Source organism: Podarcis filfolensis, assembly GCF_964270895.1.
Source record: "Podarcis filfolensis genome assembly, chromosome: 3".
NCBI classification, from domain to species: Eukaryota; Metazoa; Chordata; class Lepidosauria; order Squamata; family Lacertidae; genus Podarcis; species Podarcis filfolensis.
Window position 1 is genome coordinate 75,014,093 of NC_139606.1, and position 17,864 is coordinate 75,031,956.

General features: G+C 41.3%; 1 protein-coding gene and 1 long non-coding RNA gene across 3 annotated transcripts in view; one reads left to right on the forward strand and one right to left on the reverse strand.

Annotated features, from left to right (window-relative positions):
- Positions 1-3,485, forward strand: part of TAF5L (TATA-box binding protein associated factor 5 like) — a 17,428-nt gene extending 13,943 nt beyond the window's left edge. For both annotated transcript variants that reach the window (XM_083606055.1, XM_083606056.1), the window contains one exon: positions 1,530-3,485. In XM_083606055.1, the coding sequence (XP_083462181.1) occupies positions 1,530-2,330 (801 nt within the window). In that variant the 3' untranslated portion in view covers positions 2,331-3,485. The remainder of the gene's footprint in view (positions 1-1,529) is intronic.
- Positions 2,197-17,772, reverse strand: LOC310759189. Its single transcript, XR_014546244.1, has 3 exons — positions 17,661-17,772; positions 3,554-3,668; positions 2,197-2,331 (listed from the first exon to the last, which is right to left on the reverse strand). It is a non-coding gene; the product is annotated as an uncharacterized lncRNA (long non-coding RNA).
- Positions 17,773-17,864: the final 92 nt, after the last annotated feature.

The following is a 17,864-nucleotide window of genomic DNA, read 5'->3' on the forward strand; positions in this document are numbered from 1 at the left end:
AGCCTTGCAGTTCCACATTTGTCCATCAGGTGGCGCTGTTACCAAATGGGCATTCGCAGCTGAGTCAACAACCCAACGTAGGACTCTCCCCGCTCTGGAGCTGTCCTTCTTTGTTGCCTTAGCAACTGACTTCCTGCTCCTCCTGACCTTGGAGCTCTCGATGCAGGTGGTGTTTTCCAAAATAGCCATCGAAGCAGTCAACGTCTCTTGTTTCTCACGCCTGCCTGCGCTGTTGCCATGGAAACCCGCCTGGTTCCCATGGGAAATGTCCTTGGGACCTTCCTGCCCTTTGTCTCGCTGTGGACAGCTTCTGCGCAGGTGCTCCGGAGAACCGCAAGCAAAACATCTCCGAGTGGAAAACTTTGCAACTTTGCCTTTGGTCTTTTCTGCCCCCCCAACCTTTCCAGCAGCCCTTCTCCTTGAGGCTTTTCTGCCGTTGGGAAAATGGCTTTTGGCTTCTGCTGTGGTTTCTCTGCAAACCCCTTCCAGCTCCTGCCAAACAGCCTGGGCACTCTCAAGACCCTTGGAATGGCCTTTCTGGCCTGCCCCCCCAAACTTAGGTGCAAAGCCTCCAGAGGAACAGCTTGCCACTGCTTTCCTCTTTCCAGCTTTCAGCAGCTTCCCAGCACACGGCTGCTCATCTCTCTGGCGTGTCAAAGCATCGCAGCAGCTTTCAGACACGGCTTCAGCCCACTTTGGGCTTTCTGGGCGTTCCGCAGCCCCTCCTGGACGTCCCTCAGGCTGGCGTCTGGCCCCCTCTGGTGTGGCTCCCACTCCTCTCAGTGCCTGCCAACCTTCCCAGGGCTCCTTCCCGTCTGCCTCTTCAAAAGGGACTGTACGCGATTCCTGGCTGTCTGCCATCTCTCCCCGGGGCCCAGCTTACTCACGAGTACCTCCGGTCCGGCAGATCTCAGCTCCTCCCAGCTAACTCCTGGCTGGCACCAGCTACGCCTTAGCTGGCCTCTGGCTGCTCCTCAGCCGATTCTGCCTGCAGCTTTCACTTCCCAGCGAGCTCCCTTCGCTTCTGCTGGCACCAGCTTCTCCTTGCTGGCCTTTGGCTGCAGCCCTCTCACACGCACGAACGTTGCTTATCTTTATTGCTGATCCCCATAACCTATTGGAAGTGGGAGTCAATTTAGTCCAGGGGTCCGGCACACTTCCTCCGCGCAGCTCTGCTCTTCCCCCCTGGAACCTTTGACTCCAGCAGAGTAAACACAGCAGAAGTAGACGCTTGAAACGTTTTGTCGTGTGGTGGCAATAACTCAGGCTGACACGCAGCTCTCCTTATCTTAAAGTCTTTATTCTCGTACAGATCAACACATCGTAAATCTTCCCGGTGAGACGCAACCCATGTCGACTCTCTCCATGCGGCTCTTGGCTCACACTGCGTGCGTCCTTCTCTCTCTCTCTCAGAGATACTGGCCACTCCCAGTGTTCTATCCCCGCCCTCAGAATGTGAGGCGTCATCACTCAGAACTCTTAACCCTGTAAGTTCTGAGCCTCTATTAACACTTTATTCCTCCTTGCAGGGTGAAGATGACGATAATAACGTGGGAACAGAAATGAAGATACTAAGAGGGCACTGCGGACCAGTGTATAGCACAAGGTTTCTGTCGGACAGTTCAGGGCTGCTGTCGTGTTCCGAAGACACATCCATCCGATACTGGGACCTTGGAAGTTTCACAAACACTGTGTTGTACCAAGGGCACGCCTACCCTGTGTGGGATCTGGACATTAGCCCTTGTAGTTTGTACTTTGCCAGCGGCTCCCATGACCGCACAGGAAGACTCTGGTCATTTGATCGGACGTACCCACTGAGGATATATGCAGGCCATTTGGCAGACGTGGACTGCATTAAGTTTCACCCCAATTCTAACTACTTGGCAACAGGATCCACAGATAAAACAGTGCGTCTCTGGAGCACACAGCAAGGAAACACAGTGCGCCTGTTTACAGGTCACCGGGGCCCTGTGTTGTCGCTTGCGTTTTCTCCAAATGGTAAGTATTTGGCTTCAGCAGGTGAAGACCAGCGGTTAAAGCTGTGGGACCTGGCATCTGGCACGCTTTACAAAGAACTAAGAGGGCACACGGATAATATCACCAGCCTTACTTTCAGTCCGGACAGTAGCTTGATTGCTTCTGCATCAATGGATAATTGTGTTCGGGTTTGGGATATTCGGAACACTTACTGCAACGCTCCCGCCGATGGTTCTTCCAGTGAACTGGTTGGTGTATATACTGGACAGATAAATAATGTACTGAGTGTACAGTTCATGGCCTGTAACCTCCTTTTAGTGACTGGAATTGCACAAGAGAATCAGGAACATTAACCTTTTTTAAAAAAAAGAAAAAGAAAAAGAAATGGGTGTGTTGTTGAAATCCAGAGTCTATTATAAACTAAGATTATATATAATTGACTGTGAAAAAAAATGTTTTCTTTCCCATTGGTGGACATGTCCAGAATGATGGAAATACTGTACTTGAAGATGTCTTGTATTGTTGCGAAAAATAAGATAGGAAAGGGAGAACAACAGGAGAACTTCACTGCAAGGGCAGGAAGCTATTGGGGGTGGGTGGGAACCAACCACACATAATATTTTTCTGAAGGGATAGCCAAAACTCAGTCCAAGCAACTCAGATCATTGACTTGAATGTGTTGCAATTTATGGGCATGTCCTGCTTAACTGTTACCGGGAGTTTATATGTCTGTCTTTTAGCTATTCAACTCCCCCTACTTCCCCACCGAAGTTTCTGTGGCACAAGAATCTTTGCCATCATCTTGGAAAGAAAAATGTATTTTGTTATAGGGTTGCTCCCAAACATAAGTAACATTAAAATAATGTTTAAAATAACATTGAGGCAGGTTTCCAGCTTGCTAATATAAAAGGCATAGTATTTTTATTTTTATCGTTGAATTATAAAAACGTGATTTGAATGTGACGGTGGCTGCAAAAAGATGCAATTTGGATTTGGTATCTTCCATTAGATATAATGTTTTTAGCTCTTTCTTGATCAGAAATTTGTGGGTTCCCCCCCCAAATCTGGTTGCACTGTGATGGTGATTCAGAATACTAGATGGCTGGGGTGATAACTACTAGCTTGCCTTCCGAAAAGAACCAGCAAAATATGGCTGACTTTATAGTAGCATGTTTGGACTCCTAATAGAAAGGGACACATTTCACCTCACCAAAAATACTTTCTGCAGATAAATATGGGCAAAGGTGTGCAGACGATGTGAAAAAAATAGTATTACTAAATTATTAATTGTGAGAAGATGCAGCTTTGCCAACTTCCAATGTTTTCCACTGATTACTGAACTATTAAGTTGTTTCATGAAGTTTTCATACAAGTGTGTGAGCATGCAAAACCTGGGGTTGGAGAAAGCATACTCTTAAATTTTGTCATTCTAAGAAGACTGAATATTTCTGCTTTCCGGAAAGAGATTTTGTATTTTTGTTTTTTTCTATTAAAGCATTTAGTTTAAAGAGGTTTAGTATCTCTGCGTGGAACTGAATGGGTTTTAGACTTCCATAAACAGATAAAAAGTTTTTACTTTGTGGGTTGCACCTGTCTGCTGCATGAGCCAGGCAGGTGAGCTCTCCTGCAGGTACATGATACTGATGTTCTCAGTCCCCTGGGTTTTTACAGACGCAGTGTCTGTCTACAGGCTCAAGCATAATTTAAATAGCAGGTAAGTGGTACTCTTAACACATGAATGTGTTAGAGCCAGACATTTCAATCCCCTTTCTTAGAATGTTAAAACCAAGTTCTCAGTGGACACCAAAAAAATAGGTACTTGAGTTAAAATTTCAGCCTAGAGTGTTTCTGTTCTAAATCAAATTTTGATCAAATGGTCTATATTTATTGTAATTTCTTATATAAACATTTATGTACCACCTTTCTAATGCCTATGCCCTACTCAGGGCAGTTTACAAGAATTTACAAATGCAGTACCACAAGAAAAAAAATACTTACTGTTAAAATATGGGGAAAAAGCAGAAGCGGAAACCTGATAAAACACAACCTTTTAACTTGGTGATGTGCAAACACACAGGCCTAATCCAAGCTGTGGCCCCTCTGTTTCCAGGCATACCCACCCCACTTGGTTAGGGGAGCAGTCTTCCTTTTCGTGGCACATGGAATGGGGAGGTCAGAGTGCCATAGCAGGGATAAAAATTACCCAAGTCTCAACCATAGCAGATCACCCAGCTCTTAGCAGTAAGGTTGGTTAGCAGTATGTTGGTGTTTGCTTTCCTGTTTGGCACTGAGAAGCAAGCTGGTTCAAATCTTGCAAGCCGCTACTAACGTTTTAAAAATAATTTCTTTGGTTGCTAGCTTTAAGAAAAGAAACAACAATATAAATTGCATCACATTATTTCTAACTTCTAATAGAAAGGATCAGGCAGAAGTTACTGGGTAGTATCCAACTGCTGCTCCTCTAACAGCAGGCTTCTGTCAACAGAAAGGGGAGGGAGGCCATCTTCAGCAATGCCCTCCCTCATCGGATCCCTACAACACCCTGTAAATCTGCTCTGGAAAGTTAGACTACCGTTTGCGACATTTCCAAATTATGTTAAAATATTTTCAGTACAATACAAATCTTTATTACGGTCATAGATCAGCATAAAAGGGTGGAATACAGTCATTTAAAATCTGAAAAGCGTTTTGGAAAGCTAAAAGGCATTAAAACAGAAGGTAAATATAAAAATCTATAAGAATTTAAAAGAGTCTAAAAGAAGGGATAGGAGCATTGGGTGGGTGTGGAGGAGCATAAAAGGTTGATATATAAAAGACAATCTACAGAGCACTCTGATATGTTCATTAAATCTGGTTTGTGGCACAGGTCATCCCCCGACAAATTTTGAGCGCTGCTGTGCAACATCGTATGTTGTAGCAAGATTGGTATCTGAGAGCAGCAGGGAGGTATAGAATTGCCCTGTGTGCCCTGGGTACTTACGAATGTCTCTGTAATGCAGGCACTGGAGGACATGCTCTACTGCAGGCATACGCAAACTCGGCCCTCCAGATGGTTTGAGACTACAATTCCCATCATCCTTGACCACTGGTCCTGCTAACTAGGGGTTATGGGAGTTGTAGTCCCAAAACATCTGGAGGACCGAGGTTGCCTATGCCGTTTCTATTTGTCCTGAGTCACAGGGGTATTGTCTCTACGGGTAGTCAGTCTTCTTGAAGTTTAAAATTGGGGGTCGTTTTATACACAGAATGTTTAAAATATTTATTTCTTAATTTTGGGCTCAAAAAATAGGGGTCGTCTTATACATGGGGGCACCTCATACACGGAAAAATATGGTCTTCCCCACCCACCTCTCTCACACACAAATATTATATGTTCGTCACATTCAAGATATACCTTTTTTGGATATTGAGCTTCATGTTCTGATTCTTGGAGAAAACATTCTCAAACTATTTAGGGCCTAATTTGACCCCGTTGCAGCTGGGTTGCTAATGCTGTTTTTTTAAAAGGCACATAAAATGGCTGCCATTGTATTGGATGTCACATTGCTTGTACTGAGCCAAGCTCTAAAACTGTACTATTACGGAACTCCTGTGTGATGGTGCCATTAAATGCATAAATAATCTCTGCCAGGGTCTGTCCCACCAGACTACTCTTCAGCTGCAATTAAAAAAATGTTTTTGGATAGAAGCCACACATAGTAGGAATGGCTGTCAGCTTACTCACAAACTAATAGCCCTCCAGGTACAGAAACTCCTCAGTAGTTGAGGGTGAACATATTTATACTGATAAGAAATGTTTAAGCCAAGTCTCTATGCCAATTATGATTTCCCATCATGCTGATCGCCTGTTTTACATAGAGTTCTACATGCATATCCCTTGGTTGCATGCGAAGATTTGTGGAGCAAGGTAAGATTTTTCAACAGGCTTTGTAGGTGGGAAATTGATTTCCTTTCCCTTTTAGTTATCACATGTAAAAAATTATGTATTGGTTGATCCATTAGGAAAAAACCTGGCATTTTCAGGTACTGAACAGTTTGTGGTCTACCTAAGACTTTCAAGCAAAAGAAGAAAGCAATTCTAAGCTAAGGGGCTTTATAACTGTTCTTAAATCTGTATAATGTACTATGCTTTATACATACACAAGTTAACGCCTTGCAAAATCTGCTGTTATAGGTGGCATAGGTTGACAGTTGCACAATTTTACTACCTTCGTACCAATTTACAACAACCAAGCCTTGGGACCAAACTCCATTCATTTTTTTTTTTTTTATAATATTTTTATTTTTCCATATAAACACAATACAACAAACATAAAACATACAAAAACAAAAACAAAACAAAAAAAACATGTATCATTTCATATCCTAATTTCATATCCTATCTTCCCCGACTTCCTCATGCCTCCCCTTTCTGTATTCCAAATTCTTATCGATTGTTCAGCAAATCTTCCCTTATTTTAATTTAAATTTAGACTATTCTTCCTTATTTTCCTTGTCTTAACCATTGCTAATAGTAACCATTTACTTTCCAGTCCAACATCATTCTAACTTTCATTAACTTTGTGATATTTCTTTAAATAGTCCTTGAATTTTTTCCATTCTTCTTGCGCTGCTTCTCTTCCCTGGTTTCGGATTCTGCTCGTCATTTCTGCCAAGCCCATATAGTCTATCACCTTCATCTGCCATTCTTCCAGTGTGGGTAGTTCTTGCGTCTTCCAGTACTTCGCAATGAGTATTCTAGCTGCTGTTGTAGCATACATAAAGAAAGTTATATCCGTCTTTAACACCCCTTGGCCGACAATACCCAAGAGAAAGGCCTCTGGTTTCTTGGGGAAAGTATATTTAAATACCTTTTTAAGTTCATTATAGATCATTTCCCAGAATGCCTTAATCTTCGGGCAGGTCCACCAAAGATGAAAAAATGTACCTTCAGTTTCTTTACATTTCCAACATTTGTTGTCAGGCACATGGTAAATCTTTGCAAGCTTGACTGGGGTTATGTACCACCTATATATCATTTTCATAATGTTTTCTCTTAAGGCATTACATGCCGTAAATTTTATCCCGGTGGTCCACAACTTTTCCCAATCAGCAAACAAGATATTATGACCAATGTCCTGAGCCCATTTAATCATGACCGATTTAACCGTTTCATCTTGTGTATTCCATTTCAGCAGCAAATTGTACATTTTGGACAAATTCTTAGTACTGGGTTCTAACAGTTCTGTCTCCAATTTTGATTTTTCCACCTGGAAGCCAATTTTACTGTCCAGTTTAAACGCTTCATTTATTTGATGGTAGTGGAACCAGTCTCTCACCTTCCCTTTTAATTTCTCAAAACTCTGCAATCTCAATTTGTCCCCTTCCTTTTCCAAGATTTCCCAGTATCTTGGCCACTTGGACTCCATATTTAACTTTTTAACTGCCTTAGCTTCCATTGGCGACAGCCACCTTGGAGTTTTATTTTCCAGCAAGTCTTTATATCTGTCCCAGACATTTAGTAGTGCTTTTCTGACAATATGATTTTTAAAACTTTTATGTGCTTTAACCTTGTCATACCACAAATATGCATGCCACCCAAAAATGTTATTAAAACCTTCCAAATCCAAAATGTCTGTGTTTTCAAGAAGTAGCCATTCTTTCAGCCAGCAGAAAGCTGCCGCTTCGTAGTAAAGTTTAAAGTCTGGCAGGGCAAACCCCCCTCTTTCCTTTGAATCCGTTAGTATCTTAAATTTAATTCTGGGCTTTTTGCCCTGCCAGACAAATTTAGATATGTCTTTTTGCCACCTCTTGAAACAATCCATTTTATCAATTATTTGCAATGCTTGGAACAAAAACAACATTCTTGGCAATACATTCATCTTTATAGCTGCAATACGGCCTAACAAGGAAAGCTTTAAGTTGGACCAAATCTCCAAATCTTCTTTCACTTCTCTCCAAGTTTTTTCATAATTATCTTTAAACAAATTCACATTTTTAGCTGTCATATTTATACCCAAATATTTCACTTTTTTAACCACAGTCAACCCTGTCTCATTCTGGAACCTTTCCTTTTCTATCTGTGTCAAATTTTTCTCCAAAACCTTTGTCTTAGACTTATTCAATTTAAATCCTGCCATTTGACCAAACTCTTGAATTATTTCCAAAACTCTTTTCGTGCTAGCTTCTGGCTCTTGCAATGTAAGTACTAAGTCATCTGCAAATGCTCTCAGTTTATATTGTTTAGCTCCGACCTGAATCCCTTTAACCAACTGGTCCCTCCTAATCATATTAAGCAAAACCTCCAGGACCGATATAAAAAGTAATGGGGAGATAGGGCACCCCTGACGTGTCCCTTTTTCAATCTTGAACTCTTCTGTAACCACATTATTTACAATTAGTTTGGCTTTCTGTTCAGAGTATATTGCACCTATACCATTTTCAAACCCTTGGCCTACCCCCATCCCCCGGAGGTTCTTCAACATAAAACTCCAAGAAATGTTGTCAAAGGCTTTCTCGGCATCCACAAATATCAAAACAGCTTTAGTGTTTATGTTCACTTCCAGCTTTTCCAAAATGTCAATTATATTCCTTACATTGTTCGACAAGTGCCTTTTTGGGAGAAAGCCCGCTTGGTCCCCGTGAATCTCCTCCATCAAAACTCTCTTCAGTCTTTTTGCCAAAATATCAGCAAAGATTTTGTAATCCACATTCAATAACGAGATGGGTCGGTAGTTTTTAAGTTGGGTCTTTTCAGTCTCTGTCTTTGGTATAAGTGTAATGTAGGCCTCTCTCCACGTATCGGGTGCCCTTTTCCCCTCCATAATCTCGTTGCAGACTTCCTTCAGAGGTTGTATCAACCCTTCCTTCAAAACTTTGTAATATTTGGAAGTCAGTCCATCCGGTCCGGGGGATTTGCCCAGCGTCATGCCTTGAATGGCATCTTCTATTTCTTGTGCTGATATCTCCTGGTTCAATATTATCTTACTTTCTTGCGAAACCTTTTTCAGCCCATTTTCCTCGAGGAACTGTTGTATGTCCATTTCTTTTTGCGGCCCTTGTGTGTAAAGTTGTCTAAAGTAGTTCTGAAAACAATTCCTAATTTCCGCTGGGTTGCTTATGTTTTTTCCTTCCACTTCTATATTTGTTACCGTGTTGAGTTTTTGTCTCTTCTTTATTTGCCAAGCCAGTAACTTGCCACATTTATCAGCAGATTCAAAGGTCTTTTGTCTCATTTGTTTAATTTTCCACTCTAATTCTTGATTCATCAGTTCCATATATTGTGTTTGATGAAATTTGATTTCTCTTAGAATCTCTTGGGATTTTGGCTTCGATCTTAATTGTTTTTCCCCTTCTTTTATCTTTTCCAAAATTCTCTCCTTTTTCTCATTTTGCTTTCTCTTCTTTAAAGTATTTTGCTGAATCAAAAACCCTCTCATCACGGCTTTGCTTGCGTCCCATACTATTCTTTTTTCTACTTCAGACCTTAAGTTGATTTCAAAATAGTCTTTCAAGGTTTTTTGGGCCTTCTTGCAGATCTCCTCGTCTCTAAATAAGGTGTCATTCATTCTCCATCTGAAGGAACCAGTTGTTGTTTGCCTCATCACCATCTTTACAGCATTATGGTCGGAGAAAGTTTTTGGGCAGATTTCTACTTTTTTTATGTTCGGAGCCATACTGCTAGTCACCCAGATTTGGTCAATCCTTGTCCATGTCATTTTGGCTTCAGAAAAGAAGGTTCCCTCTCTTTCTAATGGGTGTTTTGTTCTCCAAATATCAATCAAGTCCATATTGTCAGTCATTTCAAAAAAAGTCTTTGGTAGTCTTCCATCTTTTGTTATTACCTGTCTTTGTGCCTTGTCCATATTTGTTGAAACCACTCCATTCATATCTCCCATCAAAATTAAGTTGTAATCCATATGGTCCATCAAAATTTCATGCAACTTCTTAAAAAATTCAGCTTTCCCTTCGTTTGGTGCATAGATTCCCACTATCAAATACTTCTCTCCTTGAGATTGAATTTCAATTGCCAAATATCTTCCTTGATCATCTTTAAAGATTTGTTTCGGTTGCAATTTTTCTTTTGCATAGATCACCACTCCTCTCTTTTTTACTCTGTCTGAAGATATAAATTCCTGTCCCAGTCTTTTATTTATTAATAATTTTCTGTGTGCTCTTGTCACGTGGGTCTCTTGTAGGCAAATCAAGTCCAATTGGTCTTTCTTTAAGGCATGAAATATACTTTTTCTCTTCCTGGGAATATTTAAGCCATTACAATTCCAGGTTAGAAGTTGCAGAGCCATGATGGGATTATTTACTCCTTCCTCCTACAGCTCCCTGTTTTTGTTCCTCGTCTGTCGGTGGTACCGTGTTCGTGTCCAGTGATGGATGCCCTTGTCCTGGAAATGTCTCTTTCTGTAGGTCTTCTTCGTGTTCTCCCAAGAACTTGTCTTTATCACTTACAGTCTTTATTCTTCTCTTCTTTCCCTTATATTTAAAAGACAAGCCTTGGGGAAATTCCCACCTGAATGGTATGTAGTTCTTCTTCAGCAGTGTCACCAGGTCCTTATAATGTCCTCTTGCGTCCAAGATACTCTTAGGGATGTCTTTAAAGATCTCAATAAAAAAGTCTTCAATTCGAAGGGCTGTTTGGTAGTGCAGGTTCAATATTTTATCTCGCTCCTCCTTTGATCTTAAGGTAATAAGACAATCTCTGGGTCGATTTCTCTTCTGTCTTATTCCCAATCTAAATGCACTTTCTATCTTAAAATCCTCTTTCTTCAGCTCCTGCTTCCAAAAATCAGAAAATTCTTTTGTCAAATCATCCACCAAGTTCTCTCCTTCCTTTTCCGGCACAAGTCTGATCCTCAGGTTCCTCTCTTTGCGTTGCATATCCTGCATAGAGAGTGCCAGTTCATATTCATCCAATTTCTTGTAAACTGGTGGAAATTTTTCCTCCGCAGCAGTTGCAATTTCCTTAGCTTCCTCGGCTATCTTTCGTGTTATAGATGAATCTTCCAATAATTTCCCAATTGCTTCTGCATTTGAGTTCACTTTATTCCCTAGGTCAGTTATACTTTTAGTATTTAGGTCAATTTTCCCAGAGATTTCTTCAATTTTTTTATTTGTTTCAGCAACTTGTACTTTAGTTTCAGCAACTTGCAATTTAGTCTCCGCACCTTGCTATTTTAGTTCCTCCAAAGAGTCATTTATCTTCTCCAATACCTTAGCAAATGATTCTTCTGTAGACATTGCTTTCACTTTTGGCTTTGCAGCCACTATAGTTCCAGAGGCTCCTGTTACAGAAGCCCTTCTTTGCATGTAAGTGTCAATTTTGTATTGTCTGCCAGATCTCAAGGTTGTTTCTTGTAACTCCCCTTTCTCTTTACCATCTGCCATAACAAAGTCTTTTAGTCAAGGTCATTCCCAGACTTTGAAACTCACAAACAAAGTTCTCAAATTTTAAACTCCACTTGTTGCTGAAAACAATTTGTAGGTCCTCTAGGGGGCGTAGAGTCAGTTCTATGCTTCTCAAAGTAATCCCACACTCTTCAAAAAAGAAGGAATAAAAGTTTCCTAGTCCCTTTCAATTTTTCTTTCCTTTTTCAAGGGGATCCCAGTCAATAGTGTCCTGTAAGTAACTTTGTAATACCACAGAAACAGTGTTTCAAATTGGAAGTAACCAAAGTCAATTTGAGATACTTTTTAGCTTCTTATAGCAACAGTCCTTAGCCGGTTCCTTTTCTCCGGCAGTCCGATCCCAGGTTAAAGAGCAGCGATACTTAATCCAATTCTTTTAAATTGGCAGGGAAACACTTTTAAAATCTTCTTCCCCCCCCTCCTGCCTTCGGGGGAGGGAGTTCTTTGCTTTGGTGGTGGATTTCTTAAATCCCGCAAGTTTCCTCTCAAGCAGTTACAGCTAGAGTGCCTTTCGCTTTGATCTTGCTACAGAACGGAAAGCAGACTTCCTTTTTAGTGCTTATCCGTCTCGGTACCCAATTTCTTAATTTTAGAGTCCAATTTCTACTTTAGCAGTCAATCCTACTCACGGATAGTTGTTCTTTTAATCCAATTTCACGGGAAGAAGTCAGCGCTCTCCGCTAATGGCGACGCGGCTTCGCTTCGCAGGCTGGGTGAAGACGACTCTCAGCACCGCTCCAAGACCCCTCCGCTGCTCCGGAGCCTTTAAAAAGGCTATTTCGCAGCGTCGGGGGGGCGCAAAGGTGCCCGCCGAGTCTCCAGTTCACAGGCAACGCGCCTGTGATTTTTAGGGGTCCCCGCTTCGCCGTAGCTGACAGGACCCGAACCCACGAAGCAGATCTCTCCCGGAGCTCCGGTTGAGATCCGCCATTAAGCGCCGGCGCTAACCGGAAGTCCCCAGGACCAAACTCCATTCAATACTATGTAAGTCATGCATCTTTGCATAATCTGTTTTAATATATTGTAGAGTTTATATTTTTTTAAAAACACACTATAATTTTTAATTGCAATATGGGGGGGGGGAGGTGTTGGTGTCCTTACAGTAGATTGAAAGTAGGGTTGTTAACCAACTATAATTTTACAGCCACTGCCAAGTCTTTGCCATCTAGTTTTCCTGATTAGAAGGTGCAACACACACCCCAAAACAGAAAGTCAAGCTGTTAATTGCAAATGTGCTTTTATAGGGCTTGATTTATTATGCATGTTGCGTACCGAGTTATGCAACTGTGCTTTCAGAATGACAGTATGTGCTGTTACCACTGATAATACGAAAGCCAAGCCAGGCCATAACAACAATCTTCCTGGCTTCCCAAAGCATACATTCACCTTCAGGAGAATGTCCTCTGTGACACTGGTCTTCATCTGGTGGGTCAGAACACATTAGTGGGTTGCAGCTTGACCTAAGGTGGGTTGCAACTGGAGCCCTACCACTGTACAAATATATGGGTTTAAAGTGGGTCGTGGATCCGTAAAGGTTGAAGGTACCTGCTTTGTTTGCTTTGGATGCAAGACTCTGTCACGGGTGACCCCAAGCATATTGTGACATGCACACCTCTAGTTCCTTCATTTGTACCCACATTGGCTATTATTGGCATGGGGGCATCATGCTTGAACATGTCTTATGTCCAAACATAACTTTGGCACTACTCTTAAGATGGAAGATTATGACAGTGATTTGTTGGCACATATAAATGCTGATGCAGCAAAGCAAATTATCAGGATAATGTGTTTTTTAAAACCCCTTTAAAAAAATGATGGACACAACTGAGTAGCCCCCTGATGGGCTTCATAAATGGGTTGTTGCCAGTGTTTTTTTCTGGGGAAATGCAGGGGTACGCATACCCCTAAACATTTTGTGAATCTTTGTTCTTTTGTCCATTTACTGTATTTATGTTTCCTGATCTGAACTATAAAATGGTGGTTTTCTTGAGTCAAAATGAGAGTACCCCTAAACATTTTTTAGGGAAAAAGGCACTGGTTGTTGCTACATGATTCTCTTCACAAAGGAGCATGTCAGCAGGACCTCTGTTTTGAAAGACCTGTTCTCCTTGGAGTAAAACTCTATATATGCTCAGAAGACAAACAGCATATTGAAATAATTTATAGAGTTCAGAAAATATCATCCTTAAAACCATAGAAGGGAAAAGCTGCTAGAATTGTATTCAAATATATATATCTCAATTATAATAGACCGGCGGGTGATTTTTAATCAGTGGAGCCTAATCTAGTGCTTTCTTCCACAGGCCTTACTCTTTATTACTAGGATATTGGCAATATTTCAGAAAGAAAAGGGAAATGTGCCAGATTTTTGGTTTGTCCCTTCCTGTCCAGATGCTTTGAATTAAGACCTCCCATTTCCAGCTTCAAGAGGGTTGTGATTTCTTTATTTGAATTATCAGTTGGCTGCGTCTTACTCTTCCAAAGGGGGAAGTACACACAAAAATGCACTAACAAGGGGTAAAGGCTCTAAGAGCATTTCTGTTTCCTGATTCTAGTTGAATGAATTTTCCATGCATGGAATGAGAGTGGTGCAGGCATACAGAGGAACATATATAAAATTCAAAGAAAACAGGCAGGATTAGAAGTGCACCTTTGCTGCGGTGTTTTGAAATAATCATGCCTTCTGCCTCCCCACACAAAAAAATGGACAATGCTGCTTAACACTAGTATTTATCAGAAATAAATAATGGTGCATGCAAGGAATGCAATCATTTTTTAATTTTTATATAAAGTTAGGCTCTGTGGTTCTCTATTTGTCTTTGAAATTTAATTATTGTCTTCTCTACAATGAACCCAGTTTATACACTGGAAATCCTTTCTTATCCTAATAGCTCCAAGACATAGCCTTAGAAATGTTTGTTCTGGGAACTTGCTGGTAGAGATCAGAGAAGACCGGGAATTTTATAAAGGAGGGGCTAGCCTAAAACAGAGGCTGTATAAAATCTTCAAAATATGACAGCCCAGCTGTCTCGAACAGAGCGGCCATTTAGTTAGCATCCTGTTTCTAACAGTAACTAGACAGATGTTTCTGAAAAGTTCACAAAAGCAGGGCATGAAGGTTAACTTGAGCCTGCTGTATGCTTCTCTTTAATTGATTTCCATCTTTTAAATTGCCTAGGGGCTGGCTGGAACAGAGGAGTTGTACTGTAGTCCAAAACATCTGGAGGGGACCAGGTTGGTGAAACCTGCCCAAGGCTTTAGGTTCAGAAGTAGGCCCAGATGCCCATTTCATACTTTGACAGGAGGCTCTTGTACTCTGAGGGATGCAATCCTCTGCATACCTTGCTTCCCAATAAACATGGATAAAAATGGACTGTCAAAATGGCAATTAAATTTCTGTGACTCGCCAGCCTTAAGTACTGAACTGAGGAAGAACTGAATAAGGGCCTGGATAAGAAAAGACTGAGAGGAGATAATGATAGCCATCTTCAAATATCTAAAGGGCTGTCTCATGGAAGATGTAGCAAGCTTGTTTTCTCCTGCTCTAGAGTTTAGGACCTGAACCAATGGATGCAGGTTACAAGAAAGGAGATGCTGACTAAACATCAGGAAGAATTTTCTGCAAGAGCTGTTCGACATTGGAACCAACTCCCCCAGGTGGTGATACTCTCCTTCCTTGGAGGTGTTTAAGTAGGGGTTGGATGGGCATCTGCTGTGGATGCTTTAGTTGAGATTCCTTCATTGCAGGGTGTTGGACTACAAGGCCCTCAGGGTCCCTTGCAACTTTACAATTCTATGAATCTTCTGTATTGATCTGAATTTATCAGCCAGTTCTTAGGTTGCAGGCATCAGAACACTGAACAAGTTACATACAGTGGTACCTCAGTTCTTGAACGTCTCTGTTGACAAATGTTTCGTAACCCAACCAAACGCCGAAAACCCAGAAATAAATGCTTCTGTTTCTTTTTTTTTTCTTCATAAAATATTTATTGAAGTTTTCAAAAAAATTTAAGAAAAAACAAAAAAAACAAAACACACACACACAAAAAAAAACCCAAAAGCAAACACATATCTTTCATTAACATTTTTCCTTGACTTCCCCACATCTCCTCTTCTTGTATTCCAATTCAGTTTTTAGTTCAACAAGTTCCTATCCCCAAATTTTACCTTATTATATTTAAATCCTTTTGTTTAACCAATTTTGACATAAATCTCAATCTTGATACATCAAATCTTATTCTTAATACCTTTTTCTAAAGTCGACCCCAATTCCATTTCACGATTTGCCCATTTTAATCTAAAATAGCAAAACAGATTATTTACAAAAAAGAATATATTTATACCGCCTTTGGATACCCAAAACCCCACTCCCCACTTTTCCCGGTTTCAATCCCCAACCAATGTCCATCAATCCATCTGGTATCAGCCTGGTGATCTCACATCCGAGGCCCTTAAATCTCTTTCCTTTCCTCTCTGCCGGTTTTTCTGATAGTCCTTTATGTTAAACGCCAGATCTCGGAGAAGCTCTGTCCCCATAAGGTCCATACTTCTTCCTGCCAGGCCACCATATTTAAAATTGTAATCCAAATCTTGTTTTTTACTTCTTTTAAGACCAAATGTCCCAAAAACTCCTACTTCCACTTTGGTCAAATTTATCTTTCCCTTTAAGTCCATCTTTACAGGCCTCTGGCCTGCCAGGTCTCCATATTTATGATTGTAATCCAAATCTTGTTTTTTGCTTCTTTCTTTGATCCTCTGCTGCATTATAGCTCCTCCTTCCTTTCCCTCTAAGTTGTCATATGTAGCTTCTTCAAATTTCTCAAGTTCCTTTTCTTGTTCAGCTGCAAGGGTTTTTAGTTCAAGGGCACAGTCTTTTTGTTCTGGTACAGAGACTTGAGTTGAGTCCCTTCCAATTTCCACAGGTTTGTTTGCTTTTTCATTCAATATTATGACATTTTTAGCCAAAACAATGCTTTGTTCATGAAGTTTTCCCAGGCTTCGAAATATCTTCTCGAGTGCCGTCTGTATTTTTCCACTTACAGCCATTCTGTAATGTCCCAGAGCCCCCTCTAGGGGAGTGCTGGTTACTTAGTATTCCTTCCAGTTGTAAATCCAAAAGTCCTTTATTTTCCTTGGTTTTCGACAATTTGTTACCTATATGTAACCAATATAACCAGCCGAGGCAATGGAAACAAAGTTCTCTCTCTTTTTTCCCTCTCAGTTTTGACAGCTAATTTGACAGCTGTCAAAGTCTTTTAAATCTCTCCAACAGGCTCCCTCGCGGATCGCTCCCAGGTCCTGGGGGAGGGGTATCAATCCACTTTCAAAATTAATTCTTATCCTCCAGCACATTCACTTATACTGCCAAAACGTGAAATTAGTTACTTTTAACTTCCCACGAAGAAAATGTTTTTTTTCAACCTTAGTTATCTAGTCCTTGCTTTAAAATGTTTACAAAAGGGGGAGACAGACTTCCTCTTTACGCCTTCCCCGCTCGTGCCGAATCAAAAAGGGGTGATTTTTAATGTCCAATTTCCGTAATACTCACGGGTTGTTACTTTTAGTCCAAATTTCAAAGGAAGAAGTCAGCGCTCTCCAACCATGGCATGCGGCTTCGCTTCGCGGAGACGGGTAAACAGCTCTCAGCTCCGCGCCGCTCACCCCCGGTATGTTCCGGAGCCTTTAAAAAGGCTCCTTTGCAGCGGGGGGGGGGACGCAAATGGAGCCCGCCGAGCCTTCAGTTCACAGGCTTCCCCGCCTGTGATTTTTTTCGGGTCCCCGCTTCACCGTAGCGGTAGAACCCCAGCTCCACGAAGCAGATTTCCTCCGGAGATCGGAGGAAATCCGCCATTACAGTTGCTGGCGCTGACCGGAAGTCTTTAAAATGCTTCTGTTTCTGAACTCGCCTTGGAAGTCGAACAGCTTCCGCTGCATGTTTTTCAATTTTCTCAATTGAATTGAGGCTTCCGCATTGAGTTTTCAGTTCTCGAACGTTTTGGAACTCGAACGGTCTTCCGAAACCGAGAACTGAGGTACCACTGTACCAAATAGAGATAATTTTATTTACCACATTTATATCTCGCTTTTTCTGCAAGGAATTCAAGGCAGTGTACATGGATCTATCATCCGCTTAAGCACCTGCTTGGTGTTTTCACAACAAACCTACCAAGTAGGGTAGGCTTAGTAGTAGTGGTTGGCCCAAGAGCCATATGGCTGAGTTGAAGATCTGAGCCAAAATGACAGGACATTCCTAAAAAGGAACCTCACCTTAGACACAGACTTACCTGGAAGTTGTACACAGTGACTGGAAACTCCTTTGCTTTTACAACCCATGTATGCTTACCGCGTTCACTGGAAAGTAGAGATAGGAATACAAAATACATAATAAAAACAAGAAAAAAATCAGAAACCAATAAACCCTCCTACCCTCCTGTTGTGTAAAAAACAACAACCGTGCAGATCAGCTTTATTCCCTGGACTATCTCACT